This window comes from Asterias amurensis, chromosome 12 (genome assembly GCF_032118995.1).
Source record: "Asterias amurensis chromosome 12, ASM3211899v1".
In the NCBI taxonomy this organism is placed as follows: domain Eukaryota; kingdom Metazoa; phylum Echinodermata; class Asteroidea; order Forcipulatida; family Asteriidae; genus Asterias; species Asterias amurensis.
In genome coordinates, this window is record NC_092659.1 from 9,768,284 (window position 1) to 9,786,163 (window position 17,880).

Genomic DNA, 17,880 nt, shown 5'->3' on the forward strand with positions numbered 1-17,880 from the left:
TTCATCAGATCTTTGTGGGAAAAAAAGATTTTTATTGAAAATATTGGCAGCAAAATCATTACAATGAGGGCAATGTAAAACCACACTTTCGTGCAGAAACACATGACATCGTGGATTTTTTTAGTTGGTGGAACTGTGTTTACCCATTACTGGCATTGTTCAGCCACCGGTAAGGTCTCAAGTTACACACTCTGGAATATTCTTCTGTGATTTCGAGAATCAAAGTCGTTATTGAAACAAAAAATGCAACAGTAATCATGCTTTTTAACGCCTGTTGGTATGCAGCACGCCATGTTTGTTTACATTTAATACCCACTATAGGTCACGTGATGCACAGAGCGCAATTGGTCTATTGTTTTATACAATAATTGTGGAAGTTCCAGCCTGCTGAATTTTAAAAAGATTTACAATTTTACATCTTAATACAAGAGTTTTTTTTATCGGGGTGTTCTTCATAAGCTAACTAGGTTTTCAGGACAACCATGTCAATATCCCGGCCAAAGGTGAAATAAGGCAACATCTCCATCAGTAATGTAGGCATGGTATGAGAAAGGTTTTGCAAGTCTATGGATACACATACAGATACCGATACGTCGACACTTTGTGCGTTCACATGACGCGTATCCGCAACCATCCTATTTTGCACACACGGTTAGCGACGGATACAGGAGCTCATACACGTCGTAGAAAAGCGGATACTGTTTTGCAGACTTTGTGTTGTCAAAAACATTTACAAGGGAATTGCTTTCACTGGTATTATGCTTGATATAGATGGAATGTTTTTAGTCATTTGCAAGGAAAACGATGAGAAAATGCAGTGTATAAAACACGGGGTCTCCATCAGTCATGCTTGTCAGGAAAAACACTCATGATGAATGCAAGCGCACTCAAGTGACACATACATATATTTTGCAAACTAAATTCCAACACGCCGCTGACATGAACGGATACGGTTATCATATCAATATCTGTATCTGATCCGTACGCTTGCAAAACCTCTCTTTTCCCCCTTCCTAAGTCTGATTTATGACTGTCTGGCCCTCAGAAAAAATCAGTAAAATTATTTTTAAACAGCCTGAATATTCTATAAAAATTAATACCACATGTACATGTAGGTCTGCCCTTGTATCGGTACTAACAGAAATTCCAAAAGGTTTATGGTAAATGGCTCCATACTAACTTTGTGCTACCACCAACATTTACAAAGCTTGTATTCCTGCCATGTTATGTTAAAGTTTCAAATTACACTTTGATATTTACACATTTTTACAATGTCAATCTATTTCTACAATACATGCACACCAGAAAAAAAATACACAAAACTTAAACAGCTTATTTACAAAGTGTCCATGTAAAAACAAATAATAATAATTTACAAGCCAAAATTTACAGATTTTCAACGCGTGAAAGTTTGATGGTTTCTCTTTTAAGACACTCGATTGGTAATTGTCAAAGACCAGTCTTCCCACTTGGTGTATCTCAACAAATGCATAAAATAACAAACCTGTGAAAATTTGAGCTCAATTGGTCGTCAAAGTTGCAAGATAACTAAAAAAAGACACCCTGGTCACATGAAGTTGTGTGCTTTCAGATGCTTGCTTTCGAGAGGGAGCTGTTCTCACAAATTTCATACTATCAACCTCTCCCCATTACTCGTTACCAGGTAAGGTTTTATGCTAACAATAATTTTTAGTAATTACCAATAGTGTCCACTGCCTTTACCAAATTTTTCAACTAGCCCGTTGTCATGTTCTTGCGAGGTGAAATATTGGTTACTGTAATCAAAGAATAAGACCAATTGCATGACACTGCCCACCACAGAATTCTACACTAAGGGTGTCGTGGCTGAGTGGTTAGGAGCTTCAAATTAAAGTTCTGTGTTTGAGTCATTGGGGTGTGGGTTCGATTCCCAGTCATGACACTTGTGTCCTTGAGTAAGATACTTTACTATAATTGCTTCTCATCACCCAGGAGTATAAATGGGTACCTGCGAGGGTAGAGGTTGATACTGTGTATGAAAAAGCCACTAGAGTGCCATGAAGCTCAGGGAAAAGATTAAAGGGATGTTATTGGCCCAATGACCAGGGTAATGTAAAGCGCATTGAGACATAGAAATACGCTATAAAAGAACTAGTTATTATTATTATTATGACCCACAGAATCACCCTTACTGCAGAATTCTGCAACAAGCAGAGCATGAAAATAGGCTGGGGACTGTCTCGGGTGGAAATTCAGTGCTTATGTATGAATTTTTTATGGTCTAGCAAGAAGTCTTTACATTGTTAAGTCTGCATACCTACATACTCTGCATAAACATAGAATACTTTGCTTCTACCATGTCTACAGCAAGATATTAAACAGCTGGCTGTATGTCTTTTAGGTACAGAATTTAGAATTTTGTAAACCTGTGCCCATGTCGTTAAAAGAACTAGACTACATGCAGCACTGAAAAAGTCATTGTGGAAGAAGACAAACAATGAGCCCCTTAAAGCAATCACACAACATCTGTTAACAGTATTGTCCAATGGCCCACACTTCGTGTATCACAACTTAAATATAAAATAACAAACCTGTGAAAATTTAGGCTCAATCGGTCATCGGAGTCGGGAGAAAATAACAGGAAAACCCACCCTTGTTTCCGCACGTTTCGCCGTGTCATGACATGTGTTTAAAATAATCCGTTATTCTCGATATCGAGAATTGATAATTGTTTTAATGTTTTCTCAAAAAGTAAAGCATTTCATGGAATGATATTTCAAGGGAAGTCTTTCACCATTACCTTCTGTATACCCCGTAAGTTATTTGTAAATCTGTGAACTTATAATTTTTGTTCTGTTCAGATTTGTCCAATGGCTTTAATAAAGCCGACTTTCTGCATCTCCTATATAGACATGATAGACCCATTGCACAACACACGGGTGTCTCTTGTGCAATGGGACTATTGATGGATACAGAGGAAACCCATCCAAGTGTTTGGAGTAATAGGGGGTTATAGATTCCATACATACAGAGCTCTAGAGTTTTTGCTCTAGGTTTTAATCGATTTCACAATGATTAGAGCAAGCTAGTCTTAACAATGAGACCAATGAGATGTATTTTTGAACGTATGAGGTGCTCTCAATAGTATTGTTATCACTTCAGGGGGTATATCCGGGGTATACCGCTACTTTTGTTGCGCCGTAGTTTTAAGTTGCTTTAGAGGTGGATTTTAGGGGCTCCTTTGAAGGTCTTATTGTCCGTGATGGATGTAATGTGTTCCAGTCTTTAATAATTGTTTTGGGTATGAATGAATATACCCCCGGATGTGATAAAATATGTTTGAGAGCGCCCTCACGCGGTAAAAAGTACGACGCATTAAGTACTCACACCGCGTTAGTAAAGTTTACAAAGAGAGGTCTCCTCGATCCACTAAAGGTTAAGTGGTGGTCCCGGACAGTTCCTACCTTCCATCCAGTTAGTAGTAAATAAGCTGGACACTTCTTTTCAGAACTAAGAAGTCTCCCAAATTACGAAATCTACTTCGAGGCAGTAGAATAAAAAGCAAGACCAAATTCCCAAAGAACAAAATCTCCACAGCAAAGTAGACATACACACACAGTGTTACCGCAAACTGAGTATACATCGATTTCACTTGTTGTAAAGCTTATAGTGTGGAATGTTATTATATATTTACTTGATGTAGGGTTTTGACGGTTCTGTGGTGCTCTTTGCTGGTGGGGGGGGGGTGGGGGTTAAGACTCTTTACTTGCTGTAGGGTTTAGCATTGGGGTTCTCTCGTTCCTTCTGATATTCCATCTCCATTTTAGCTTGAATCTTCTCCCAGTCCACCTCAACCTAAACAACACAAATACGTTCGACTGTTAATACACTATTCATCTTGGTAAAAATTTGTGCTTAAAGGCACTGGGGTCGATTTCACAAAGAGTCCTAACTTAGGACTAGTCCTAGGAGATATACAAATTGCATGGATAGTCCTAAGTTAGGACGAGTAACTGGTCCTAACTCGAGATAAGACTAGTCCTAACTCTTTGTGAAATCGACCCCTGAACACATTTGGTAATTGTCAAAGACCAATATTCACACTTGGTGTATCCCAACATATGCATAAAATAACAAACCTGTGAAAATCTGGCCTCAGTTGGTTATTGAAGTTGCAAGAAATTTATGTAAGAAAAAACAGCCTTGTTGTACAAAATAGTGTGCTTTCAGATAGGAATAAAAGGCTTCTGGCCAGAAGTCTTTTATTGTTTTGTGAGAAATTACTTCTTTCTCAAAAACTATGTTACTTCAGAGGGAGCCGTTTCTCACAATGTTTCATTCTATCAACAGCTCCCCATTCTCGTTATCAAGTAAGGTTCTATGCTAATATTTACTTTGAGTACTTACTAATAGTGTACAGCGCCTTTAACTAACACCACAATTATGCATATGTAGTGACAGCTTGGCGTAAACACATTTTTTCAAGAGGGAACCATTACGGGCTGCTTAATGGCCCATGGTGAACCTGCAAGCTGGCTTGCCTAAATTTCATGCTAAGCTGTGAAATACTCTTAAGCAAATTTTTCTACTAGTTAGCTTGAAAATTTACTTCCAGTTAAACACCATTATACATTTGGCCCCAGGTGACGTTATGACATGGCACAATCCGGCCAGAAATAACACAGCGACTTACCCCGCTAGAGTACTGCAAGAAACGTTTGTTGGTCTCTTTCTTCTCAAAGTTCTCAAGGAACTGTTGCCGGTGTGCCAGTACAGTGTCCACATGGGTCTTGTGTTTCACAGCAAGCTCTAGCCCTCTGAGGTCAAACAAATACATAAAATTAATAAATATCAACACTGGGAAATGAATTATTATGGCTGCAGAGACGTCTGCAGGAGTGTGAGGACCTATCCCATTTAACCTGACCACCTTTCCAAACATTCATGACATACTCTCACAAACTCAGTTTTTGACCCTCTACCGACAAAGCACGATTAGGCCAAACAATTAAAAATATTTGTTTGTCCACAGAGGATCCTCAAAAACTAGGGTCAGAAAGTGAATTTCAAAATTTGGGGTAACATTGGTTCATGATGCCAAACAGTCTGAACTGAATAACGGTGAGAATTTATAAATTTTGCCTTTTTTTTCAGAGAGGTTTTTCTGAAACCACGCCGAGCTCACTGTGAGAACAAATAAAGCACACATAGAGCCTCATTTTGGTGAGGTCCAGTTTTATCACCAATTTTCCAACCCCCCCTTTTAATTGTTGGGATAATGTTCTATAAACTAATACAGTGGGTGGTACACATTCATGACAAAGTTTCACCAATTGAGGGTCGCAACGCCCAGTTTAATGATCAATCATTCATGTATACCTCAGACAGTTGCTATTTCTATTGGTGGAGAGCGCGTCACGCGGGGGTGTTTTAACGGTTGATAATGACCAGCTGGAGCTGTTTATTAACGGTTGTTTTCGGATACTAGGCGCTAGTTTTGGTGCAAGACCATTCTTGTTACAGGCCGTGCGGGCGCTGTTGGCGAGTTGGCCATGCTGTGCATGAAAGGAAAACGAGAAACGTCTGGCACCAAGACTAACTAGCGCACGAAGCATTTCCGAATACTGTCTCAGTCATAAAAATGCATCGCACGTACAGAGCTCAAGGGCATCGGAAAACGGATAAGTTTTACAGAGTTTCTTACTTTATTAAGCCTTTTAACCAAAAAGGCATTTGTGAATGGGAATAAGAGAGTAGTGACTCGTTCTTAAACTGCTGTTTAAAACGTTGCATGGTCGTGCGATAAAGGCCCCACCTTTTGCTCGTGCCTTAATCACACAGCCACTATCCTGTCGGTTTTAAACGGCCATTTAAGAACTCGTCGCTACCCTTTTATTCCCTTATTACATCACCTACCTATCCCAGTTATAGAGTCCAACATTCATCATAATAGCTCTGAATATAAGTCCAGCTTGTAGAAGAATTCCTTCAGCATCTTGCGAGTTACCACAGAATAGCGCCATCTCTGCATTACGTACATCTTTCAGTGGTAACTCCTTAATGTGTAGGATGTACTGTACTTTATCAGCCTGTAGAGACACAACAATTGGAGTGAACACTACAGGGCCCAATTTCATAGAGCTGCTAAGCACAAAATTTTGCTTAGCATGAAATTTCCTTGATAAAAACAGGATTACCAACAAAATTCCCATTTGTTGCATATTGCTTGTTACTGGTACTCAGTTGTTGTTTGCTTATCCTGAAAATTACGTGTAAATTTGGTTGGTAATCCTGTTCTTATCAAGGAAGAAATTTCATGCTAAGCAAATTGTTATGCTAAGCAGCTCTATGAAATTGGGCCCTGGTAAAGGACAGAGCAAAAACTTCACTCAGCTCTCCAGGAATTGAACATAGTTCAGCTGTTGTGAATTGTCCGTTGCAAATTTGTGACAACAAAATTTGTATCGCATTCGCAGGAAGCATGAACCTTGCTTAAAAGGGTGTATGTACTTTTTGTAGGACAAAAAACACAATGTCTACAGATTAACACTAAATTTACACAGTTTGAAGATAATGAGAGTAGGAAGCTTCCCTGAAAATATTACTTGCTGAGGTGCTGTAGTTTTTGAGATAATTTTCGTCTCAGTGATCATGAGACAAAAATTATTTTAGCATGTAAAAACGTATTTTCATGACACTGTTTTACTTATTTCTCAAAAACTACAGCACATCAGCAACTAATATTTTAAGGTACACTTTCTACTATCATTATCTTCAAACGGTGTAAGTTTAATGTAAATTTGCGGACATTGTGTTTTGTGTTACAAAAAGTACCCAAATCCTTTAATTAGAGGGTTTAGTTGTAGAGGTGGCGTTGAAACAGTTGGATACTTACAGCATCTATGGCTGCATAAGCAACTTCTACAGTATTGAGTTCCTTAGCATAAGAGCCCATAGCAGCAAGGCACGCCCATAGAGCTTGGTCCTGTGATGAAAAAACAATACACAATCATAAATTAACAGACTGGAGTTGCAAAACTGGATCTATTTGGTTTGCGGTAACACCAGGTAGAGTTTGTTCTTAGAGAACTGTCTTGCTTTATTCTACTGTCGCGGGGTAGTCCCGTTCAGGTTGTAGTAATAAACAAGACAGTTCTTTTCACAACTGAAAAGTCACCACAATACGAAAATCTACTCCACGATAGTAGAATATTCTCCAAAATTCCAAAAAAATCTACTTGGCAGAAGCGGAGAATTCCCTCGAATTCCAAAAAATCTACTCTGCCGTTGTATTATAAAAATAGCCAGACAAATTCTCAAAAGACCAAATCCAGCAAATAGATAAACAAACGGTGTTACCGCAAACCAAACATACAGTGTGGGAACGCATTAAAGCGTGCGCTGTATGTAATAGGAGCCTGCATCCTTAAGTATAACACTTGACCATAATTGCTTCTTCCTTCAAATGAACACAGTATCATCCCATGTGTTTTGGTGTTAAATAAACCAAATAAATTTATTCTACTCTAACCTTGACGAATCTGCACAGCCTAACAGCATCTTCCCATCTCCCATTATTGACTAGATCATGAAGCATAGCAGGGTACGGTGAGATACCCGTACTAACGAGGGCGCCGTCTGCTCTGCGTATCGTGAGGTGGTTACCCAAAAAGTCTACAATCTGTGGGTTCTTGCCAAACTCACTGTTGGGAAAGAAAAGTTCATTTTAGTCTCATCATTAAAGGCAGTGGACACTATAGGTAATTACTCAAAATAATTGTTAGCACAAAACCTTACTTGGTAACAAGCAATGGAGAGCTGTTGATAGTAGAAAACATTGTTTGAAACGACTCCCTCTGAAGAAACGTAGTTTTCGAGAAAGAAATAATTTTCCATGAATTTGATTTTGAAACAAGCATCTGAATGCACACAACTTCGTGTGACAAGGGTGTTTTTTCTTTCATCTCACAACTTGAACGACCAATTGAGCTCAAATTTTCACAGGTTAGTTTCACATAAGCTATAAGCTATTCATACATTTAAATCTTTTCCTCCAGAATCATATACTTTTTTTTATTTGACAGCCATTTAAAAAGTGTGTAGTTTTTTTTGACACACGGTATAACTGCTTCTCTTCACCCAGTGGTAAAAATAGGTACCTGCGAGGGTAGAGGTTGATATTGTGTCTGAAAAAGCCTTTGGAGCGCCATGGATGTCCAGGTTGTATACTCCCCAGGGAGCTGAGAAAGATGTTATGGGCCCAATGACAAGGGCACTAAAGTGCATAGAGACGGTTATTGTAAAATGAGCTTTACATTATAAGACTTTTTTAGTATTATTGTTGTTATTACTATTATTATTATTAATAATACGAACCTGGCGTCTTTGACCATGATGGTTAATGGTAGTAAATCTCTATCTACATAAGCAGCACTGGGGTAGAACCACACTGTCAGTTTGCTATCCTGTAGAGCTGCTAGCATGTTGGTACCATCATTAACAGCCAAGCTTGATATCATATTACCTGTAACAATTGTTTAAAGAGAAGGAAACAAAACAGATTATGACTTACTGTGGATCACCCCCTCCCCCCATGCCAAAGGGCAGGCATTGTCTCAAGAAGTTGCTCATCCCATAATGCAGACAATTTCTACAGTAGCTGCCCATGCCAAAGACCAGACAGTGTCTCAAGCAGCTGCCCCTTGCTTAAGGATAGAAAATGCCTGAACCAGCTGCCTACCTGGAAGTGCCCTATAATTATTCATATAGGACTCCTATATTAAATTTTGGAGGGCTGCTCTGTATAAATGACAAAATAAAGGATGACACATGCCACGTATTCCAAAAATCAAATGACAAGGATCTGTGTGTGATGTTTGTAATTTTTAGCTGATCACCTGTTTCTGCAAACATCATTTTTTTCTGTGCTTACCAAATAAATGTGCTGAACAGGACTCAATTTCATTAAGCTATTATATTAAGCAGAAAATACCATACTGCATTGGGCACCAGTCACAAGAAAAACATTATGTAATTTTAGCTGTTACCAGTTTCTGCTAAGCAAGATTTGTCTGTGCTTAGCAAGTTTGTCTATTTGTCTATGCTCACAGGCTCTATAAAATTGGGCCCTGCTCATGAGGAGATTAATTTCAACTCACCTAATTTGACAATCTTGGGTGCTTTGCCGACATTGCGAACTGTACTGAGATATAAATCCCTGTTCTTATCAACGATAGCGATGTGTCTCTCACTAGCTGGTCCACATTGGTCTAAAGCTATCTCAATGATCTCCAGCTGTTTAAAGGAAAAAACACAAAGCCAGTTAACTTCAAAGATGTTTACAGTACTCTCTTACCCATTTGCCATGTCAAAGTTTGTAATTGATAAATACTGGGGTGTCATGGCCGAGTGGTTTAGAGCATTAAATTCAATCGTCAGGAGTGTGATTTCGAATCCCCTCTATGACACAAGACACTTCATTATAATTGCTTCTTTTCACCAAGGGGCAAATGGGTACCTAGCTGCAAGGGTAGAGGTTGATATTGTATTTGAAAAGACGTTTGTAATGCCAGGGCAGCTGAGCCTGGAGCCATGTATTCAAGGAATGTCAATGGCACTACTAATGTAAAGTGCATTGGTACCTTAAAATGCGCTATACTACATAAGAACTAAATGTTATTATTATCTTTGTTATTATTATTTCTTCTAACCGCTTGTGTATGTCTGGTAGGAACCAGTCATATACACTCTACAATAGGCAGTATCGAAAACAACATGGCCTCTCTCTCTCTAAGCATGTGCATGCGTGTGCCAGAGAAATCAAACCGGGAACACTGCGTGCTGCGTGCTTTATTTTAAACCTATATGTACCTGTTTAGATTTGATATGGCCAGCCCTACAAGATTGCCACTTTCATACCAACAAAGGGGTTGTTTGATACAGTTTATATCTGGGCCCAATTTCATAGCGCTGCTTAACGGTAAGCAAATTTTCGTGCTTACTGTAGCAGAAAAAATTGCTAAGGTGCTAGCGTATTTCACAGGTTCGCAGAAGAATTGGACGGCAATATTGCGCGTTTACTGTTGATTTTCATTGTGCATTGTACAGGGTTCATACACTTTCTGAGCAAACAAATTCAAGGACTTTTCAAGGACTTTCAAGGACCATAATAGAAGAATTCAAGGACCTTCTCTAGTATAATGTACCAACCAATTTTTAAACAATCATACTATTTGCCTACTTCAAAACCATATTGGGACATTTAAAACATATTGTTAGCTCAACCACTTACTTGTAGAACATGTTGATACATTTATTATCCACTAGTTACATACCTACAATGTAGTTAGTTTATGAATTCTATGAATTCCTCATGGCATTCAGCTGAGTTTCAATCTGTCTATCTAACTGTTCTATGGATGCACTTTTGTCTTTAGCAGTCCGTCGCAAACTGTTGCTCTTTGTTATAAGTGTTATCTGACCTCTTGCCTCTGCTTTGTCAGCATATTCATCTGCTGATTTTTGGAGGCTTTTTACATCATTCTGTAGTCGGACTCTCTTTGCTTTGAGTTCCTCTAATTGATCAACTGCTTCCTTCCTCTTATTATCATTCTTAGCTTTCTCGTTCTCCCTCTTCTTTTCATCAAGATACTGATAGTACCTTTGCCTTCCAGCTGCTGCATTTACAATCAACTTGTTTGTAAGAGAAATGTTTTCGATCCCGCCAACATATTTGATATGGTCAAACACTGCTCTCAAGCTGATTAGAGACTGTTCTAGCATATTATCCTCTTCAACATGCTTGTTAACTGAGAATCCTCTTTCAATTGAGGCTTGACCATGGGACAGAATCAGTAACATGCTTACTGTCTCCCAAAGACTACTGAATGCTGGCTTGCTTGTGAAAAAGGTGTAGAGCACTACGTCCAGTCTCTCTGTCTGCTTGTCAAAGTTTGCCATGGCAGGGTCACTGGCTGCAGAGTCACACGCCTCTGCATACTGCCTGACTACATCATCTATGTCATGATCTTCAACCCTTTTAGCATCATGCAGTACAGACATCACACGTTTCATCTTTGAAGTTGCTCCATCCTTGTTCTTGACCATTTGCTTTGGGTCTAGACATGAGAGATTCCTCACTAGCGAATACTTCAACGGACATCTTTCAATGAGTTTTTTAGTCATAGTCGAAAGAAACTTCTTTGCGTCCATGTTGAACTCTAATGCCTGCCTTTCACTGATCTTCTTCTTTACCTTCAACGCTTGGACAAGCTTGGATGCATGAAATCCGATATCTATGGCGCTAACAGGCCGCTGAATGCTTTCACTATCTACTTCAACCTTGATCAAATTGTAAGCTGAATTCACTGTTGCTTTGTCTAGTTTCAGAAACCTCTTCATGATACTGGATAACACTCTGGTTAGGTCATCTGCCATAAATGGCATCATGGGTTTGTCTGTTTGATAATCAGTCAGGTATGGGTTCACCATCTTTGCCACTGACAAGAAGAAGTGAAGTCTAGCAGGAAACAGCACAACTTTTGAACACTTCTGTACAACCTCATATGACTTGTTTGTGGGTTTTGGAATTTTCTTCCCTTCCACTGCTTTTACATACTTTATTACAGACTCCCAGATCTCAATGGCCCTCTCAGCCGGGGGAACATTTTCTAGCCACCTAGTCTTGCAGAATCTAAGAGGCATGTCACTACAGCCAGTATTCTTCTGAAAGTCTTCTCTTCTTGCTGGGGAATCTTTGAAGAGATAGAACAATGACGACAGAAAACTTTCTACATCCCAATCTGCTGCTACTGCTCCTGTAACAAAGGCGCCATTGACAATGTGCAAACCACATGATCCAAGGTTTAGTACATTTTGCTTCAGTTCAGTTTTATATTCAGTACCAAAGTCCTCATACATGCGCCAATTCACATTTGGTCCATCCATTGAAATCTGTAACAACTTACTTAGTCCACAAGTTCGAAGGACCTTTGTGAGTTCTTCCTTGAGGTGCAAAGCAGTACCATGTCCTATGAAGACCGACGTGAGATATCTGGTGTGGACTTCATTATTTTGCCAGATTCTAATGAGAAAGTCCATCTGCTTACTCTGCAATTTCTGGTTTAGGCTCTCATCAAATAAAATAACATAATGTGAGCTCTCCTTGATGTGGGCACGTACCAAGTCTTGTACATAAGGTCCCAAGCCAAAGACTGTCATGTACTTGCATTTTGACGCCGACAACTGGAAGTTTTTGGCAATTGACGAATCAGGAAACATCCTTTGGAAGAGTTCATTATTTCCTATACAGGAATTAAAAGACTGATGGTCTTCCACCACTTTCAAACACCACAATATTTCTGCCTTGAGGTTATCAGTCTTTGAAATGGATGATGGTAGAACAACTTGAGTCTTTGAAGATGATGTTGAGGGAGCACTTTCACTCGTGGAGGAGGATGTTGAGGGTGTATCTGCAGTACCTGCACCCGTTTCTTTAGACTTGAAGAAACTATGAATATTCACCATTGCACCTGCAGAAAAAGAGGGTAATTAAAAGTTGAATTAATATCAAGATCAAGCTAAATTAATGATTTGACCAAAATAATTATGCACACGGTAGCCTTAACCCTGCTCATCACCCATCTTTAATTGGTAGAACTATAATCAATAAATTATAAATTATTTCATTAATCATTGCAATAAGGAGTTACAGTAATTTAAGTTTTTAGTGAAATATGCAAATTAGCTTATTATCATACTATGAAAAACTGTAAACAAGAGGAAACTTACTCAGCTTATAATGCTGACCATATCCGTCCAACCTATGCAGGTTTGACATACATCACTCATTTATTTCAAGATTTATAACTAAATAAAAGATTTGACCAAGATATGCAAATTAGCTCATTAGCATAATTACGAAGATCCGAATGAAACCTGGCTTCAGCCAATGGTAGATCTGGTCATGTCCAACAATTTTATATTGATATAATCTTCCACTATAATCACCAAGTTTACACCTTTCCATTCAAAAACTTTTCAGAAATTAAATGACCAAATTTAATGACCTTGGTCCCATACCCCCTGATAATCAATCGAACTGGAGTGCGCTATCTAGTGTCCAAAATCAGACAATCAAAAATCAAAACAATATGGCTGCCCCCATGATCGGAAAATCGTGTTGTTGTTGATTGAAAATATATCAGATATTATGTTTTTTTGTTTGGGATTTTCAAAGCTTTTGACTAAAAATGACATAATCGGAAATGGTACACGCAATTCCCCCATCTAAGGTATTTTTGTTGCGTCCCATGGGACCCAGAAACCTCTTGCTTTTGATGCAATTGTATGCGTGAAATTGCTTTTTTAAATTTATTTTAGGTGCTTCCATTACGCAGAGATGCCAACATTGAATTTTAAAAAAGAGTAGCATCTCCCAAAAGTTAAGGGCGAGCGTGGCTTGGGCTGGGCTCCCTAAACAGATCTTTCTATTACTCTCTACAATGCTAATTAGCTCATTTTCAGGCATTGTCGTGAAATAACAATTACCTCTGTATGCACCACCAGAACAGCTACAAATGTTTATAATGGCCAGTGAAAAAAAAAACTGAAAAAAAAAAAAAACAATTCCCTCATCTTCTGACTTTGTTTCAAAAAAACCATAACATAGGGTGGCCTTACTTAAATGTTTTTGTTTTAATGGGTCAGAAATGCAACAACAAGCTATTGGGAGAGGGAGAAAAAAAAAAAGAAAAAAAAAAAAACGTGTCCGGATTTTGGGCAAAAATACGTGTCCGTATTTTGGGCATTGTCTGGACATCGGCGCTACAATATAGTAAGAAAACATGGAAACTGTCTAGCTTAGATCTCACAGGCCACTCAGTTGAAGGTATTTTTTTTCAGAAGATCTCCTTTTTGTCGCCATTATTTCTTACTTTTTGTGCCAAGCTTCGATGAAGTACATGTACAGACAGCGTGGGCACAATAATAGTGGATACATGAGGAATGAGGTTACTGTGACACGTTAGCTCACACACAACCTCATTCCCCAAGCACGTGTGCACTATTCCCCATGGTGTAATAGAGATCAATGGGTACGATCTTGCAGCAATGCACTAGCGTAAAAATACTCATCCGGCCAGCCAGCGGGGGATCAGAGGGCACGCAACAATCATTACGTCTAGACACGTACATTGTTCGAGTGAATTCGCCGCTATTATTCAACACTGCGTTCTAAAATTAAAAGTGTTTTTTCTTTTCTGTTACAATTATTTGGATATTTTTCTTAATTTTCATTTCCACTTAATAGTTCATTCGTTGTTTGCATGTATTGTACGATTTAATAAAATTTTATTGGGCGGCTTGTTTAGCGTGTTTTATTGAGTATTATCGTAGCGTCGTAGTCACGGCTCGAAATCGTATTTGCTACGCCCAAATCGTGTATGTTGGTATCTCTGGTACGGGACGCTAAAACGCAGCCTAGCGCGACCCCTGATTTAGATTACTCATTTCTTAATAAGCTTACCACGTTATATACAAGCGTGCAACAATAACAGCAAAATGTAAAATTCAATGCACTCCTACCTGATGATTTCACCCGATCCTTGTGTTTAGTTCCTTTCTGGTGACTTTTCAGACTCGACTCGCCCATGCATTTTATGCTGAAAGTTGACAAGCACACTTTGCACCTAGCTGAATACCGATCACCGCTAACTTTGAGAAGCCATGCTCCGTAATCAACATGTTGTAGCCATGAATCCTGAAAGTGACAGTTCCCCGGCATCTTATCTTGCAAAATAAAATACTTCCGAAGTCGTACACAGACGAACAACCATGCACGTCTGAAAATGGCGTCATGAAAACTTCAACCAAAAATCGTTAAAAGGCCGTCTGTTATTGGCTAATGCGAATTATGCGATGATACCCGTTGAGGGCGATAGGGACCCGACTCTCAATACGTGCCGGTCGTTGTGTAATAAAAATCAAAATGTGCAATTTCACTTTACGATTTTAGAATCGGAACGGGTTTTGAAACAAGGAAAAAGGGAATAAAAAAAACACATTTTATTACCATTTTGGTTAAAATATAATATCAATAATTTTTTTGGGGAGCACATTTTGAAATTCAAGGACTTTCAAGGACCTTTTTCGGAATTCAAGGACTTTCAAGGCCTTGAAAATGAAAAGTGAAATTCAAGGACTTTCAAGGACTTTCAAGGACCGTATGAACCCTGTTGTAACGTCATATGTTTTCTTGCAGTAAGCACCGTAAGGTTAGCATGCCTTTTCGTGTGCTTGCAGCGCTATGAAATAGAAAGCATGCAGTAAGCACAAAATTGGCCGTTAAAGCCATTGGACCCTTTCGGTACAGAAAAAAAAAAAAAAATCACAGATTTACAAATAATTTACAGGGTTTACAGAAGGTAATGGTGAAAGACTTCTCTTGAAATATTAGTCCATGAAATGCTTTACTTTTTGAGAAAACGGTAAAACAATATTAATTCTCGTTAGCGAGAATTACGGATTTGTTATAAACACATGTCATGACACGGCGAAATGCGCAAAAACAGGAGTGGGTTTTCCCCGTTATTTTCTCCCGACTCCGATGTCCGATTGAGCCTAAATTTCCACAGGATTGTTATTTTATATATAAGTTGTGATACACGAAGTGTGGGACTTGGACAATACTGTTTACCGAAAGTGTATAATGGCTTTAAGAAGTACTATGAAATTGGGCCCTGGTCAGTAGACCACCAAAGTGGCACTCCTACCTTATGAGCTAGCGGCTTGCTGTCTACTTGCCGACTAGTAGCAGCATCGAATAGATGTACCAACTTCTCATCAGTCTTGTCTCTAACAGCCACTGTATCATTACTGACACATAATGACTGGGCACTCAGTGTGTCTGAATGCATTCCAGCAAACTTAGGCGATGACAACAGACGACCCTACAAGTAGAAAATCAGACAAACAACATCATCTTTGTTAAGGAATTTGGGTACTTTTTGTACGACGCAAAACAAAATGCGACATTCTTTTACTCATTTCTCAAAAACTAACAGCAACTCAGCAAGTAATATTCTAAGGGAAGCTTTCTACTATCATAATCTTCAAACCGTGTAAGTTTAATGTAAATCTGTGGACATTGTGCAAAAGTACCTAAACCAGGACTTCTACTTTTTTGTAAGACACAAAACACGTCATCACAGATTTACATTAAACTTACACAATTTGCAGATAATGATGGTATAAGCTTCACTTCAAATATTACTAACTGAGGTGCTTAAGGTTTTGAGAAATGAGTAAAACAATGTCACAAAAATAATTTCCGTCTCATCAGGAGACAAAAATAATTTTAGAATGTACAACATATTTATGCGAATTTCTTGAAAGCATTACTCTGTGGTTTTCACCACTATTTTTCTCAAAAACCTGAAGACTAATTTAGGAAAAACGTCTTCAGGTAAATGATAAAACATACATCTATATACATCTTCATTCACGTCATGTCAAGGCCTAGAACTTGATCTACAAAAGGTATCAAAAGTGAATTACAGATTATCATGAACTATAATCCAGCTGTCATTTCATTGTTTCATGAGCAGGTTGGTAAAACTAAAGATACATTAGTGGAAATGATTAGAAAACTCATTCAAAACGTTAAATCTTGAACCATTTTCTTTTAAAATATACACCAGTGCCTATTTTCCTGCTTAGTGCTTCAATATATACAAAACAAAAAGTTTTCTCAAAAGACTAGCTTTCTGATTTTTGATTTGCCAAACCAGTACACATTCAGTTTCCAGTATTTTCTTCAAATCATCCAAACTGATGACAATTTTACCAGTTACCTGGATGGTGCAGTTAAAGAGAATTGGAACTGGAATTCATGAATCACTTTAACTTTATACTATTTGAGAATTATTGGCCAGCGAGATTTGAAAATAGCAAAAACCTCATATTTTCTCTTCTTTCTGACAGTCTGCTCAAACCTACCATCCCGGCCATATCTCTCGTTGGGCCCCCCTGCCCCCTTTCAATGTTGGTTCTCATTGTTGCACAGTCTTCTTCTGCGTTCCAGTCAACATTGAGTTGGGGGACGGGGGGGAGAGAATGTTTATTGTCAGGGGAAGTGGACAGGGGGTTGCCCAATCATTTTGGCCGGGATCGTAGGTTTAATAGTGCAAGACTGCATTAACTTACCTCATATGTATAAAGATGAATTCCAGCACTGTCTACAATAGCAAAATGCCTGAAATGATATTAAAAGATAGTTTAATACAGGGTTTTATTATTATGTCCATACTCATGAAGTCTTTAAAAGGCAGACAGATTTTTACCAACATGAACAGGCAATTCTGATGGAAAACCTGAAGTTTAGTGGCTGAGGTAATTGTCAACATATTGTTTACATTAAGAAAGAGATGTGTCAACAAATCCTCAAAAGGAAGATATCCACACCGATTATATAACAGTCCAAAATAATGTAAAAATATTATAGTTTAATAAGAGAGTGGCTACAAAAACAGAACAATTCCAGATATATCAAAATAGAAAACAAAAGTGAAACAAAATGATGAAAACAGAGTTGTGATTTGGGATTAGATTTAAACTCAAGATGTACAGTACACGTAGTATCAAGAGTTGTTGAGTTCAGCATGTTGCGTCAAGCTCAGGAAATAAAATTTAAAGAATTATTGAAACAAAATGAAAGAATTTTTTTTTTAGGATGAAAACAAAATTGACAACAAAAATGGGGAGAGGAATTGCAATACTTGAATTTGTACTTACTTCTCAGCTTGGATAATCAAAGTAACTGTGCCTTCCTTCAAGTCAAAGATCATCGGTGTGTTCCAGTTTTTAGTGCTAGGTAAAAATAGAAAAAATGTTCAAACTCAACCG

General features: G+C 38.4%; 2 protein-coding genes across 2 annotated transcripts in view; both read right to left on the reverse strand.

Moving 5' to 3' along the window:
• Window positions 1-1,418: 1,418 nt before the first annotated feature.
• Window positions 1,419-17,880, reverse strand: part of LOC139944757 (intraflagellar transport protein 80 homolog) — a 29,756-nt gene continuing 13,294 nt past the window's right edge. Inside the window, exons 9-18 of the mRNA XM_071941850.1 lie at window positions 17,770-17,844; window positions 17,182-17,230; window positions 15,750-15,926; window positions 9,138-9,273; window positions 8,356-8,503; window positions 7,511-7,682; window positions 6,875-6,964; window positions 5,896-6,068; window positions 4,673-4,796; window positions 1,419-3,834 (exon numbers count right to left, since the gene is read on the reverse strand). Of these exons, the coding sequence (XP_071797951.1) occupies window positions 3,742-3,834; window positions 4,673-4,796; window positions 5,896-6,068; window positions 6,875-6,964; window positions 7,511-7,682; window positions 8,356-8,503; window positions 9,138-9,273; window positions 15,750-15,926; window positions 17,182-17,230; window positions 17,770-17,844 (1,237 nt within the window). The 3' untranslated portion in view covers window positions 1,419-3,741. The remainder of the gene's footprint in view (window positions 3,835-4,672; window positions 4,797-5,895; window positions 6,069-6,874; window positions 6,965-7,510; window positions 7,683-8,355; window positions 8,504-9,137; window positions 9,274-15,749; window positions 15,927-17,181; window positions 17,231-17,769; window positions 17,845-17,880) is intronic.
• LOC139945229 (uncharacterized) lies at window positions 10,084-14,761 on the reverse strand. Its single transcript, XM_071942539.1, has 2 exons — window positions 14,557-14,761; window positions 10,084-12,509 (listed from the first exon to the last, which is right to left on the reverse strand). Exons 1-2 carry the CDS (start codon window positions 14,759-14,761, stop codon window positions 10,339-10,341), a joined length of 2,376 nt encoding a protein of 791 aa, XP_071798640.1. The 3' UTR covers window positions 10,084-10,338.

Bases quoted from the DNA above. Each gene is read 5' to 3' on its own strand.
- LOC139945229 (XM_071942539.1), bottom strand. From the start codon at position 14,761: ATGCCGGGGAACTGTCACTTTCAGGATTCATGGCTACAACATGTTGAT. The intron at 12,510-14,556 runs GTGCATTGAATT...CTTTTTCTGCAG, and splicing joins GGTGAAATCATCAGGTAGGA to GTGCAATGGTGAATATTCAT.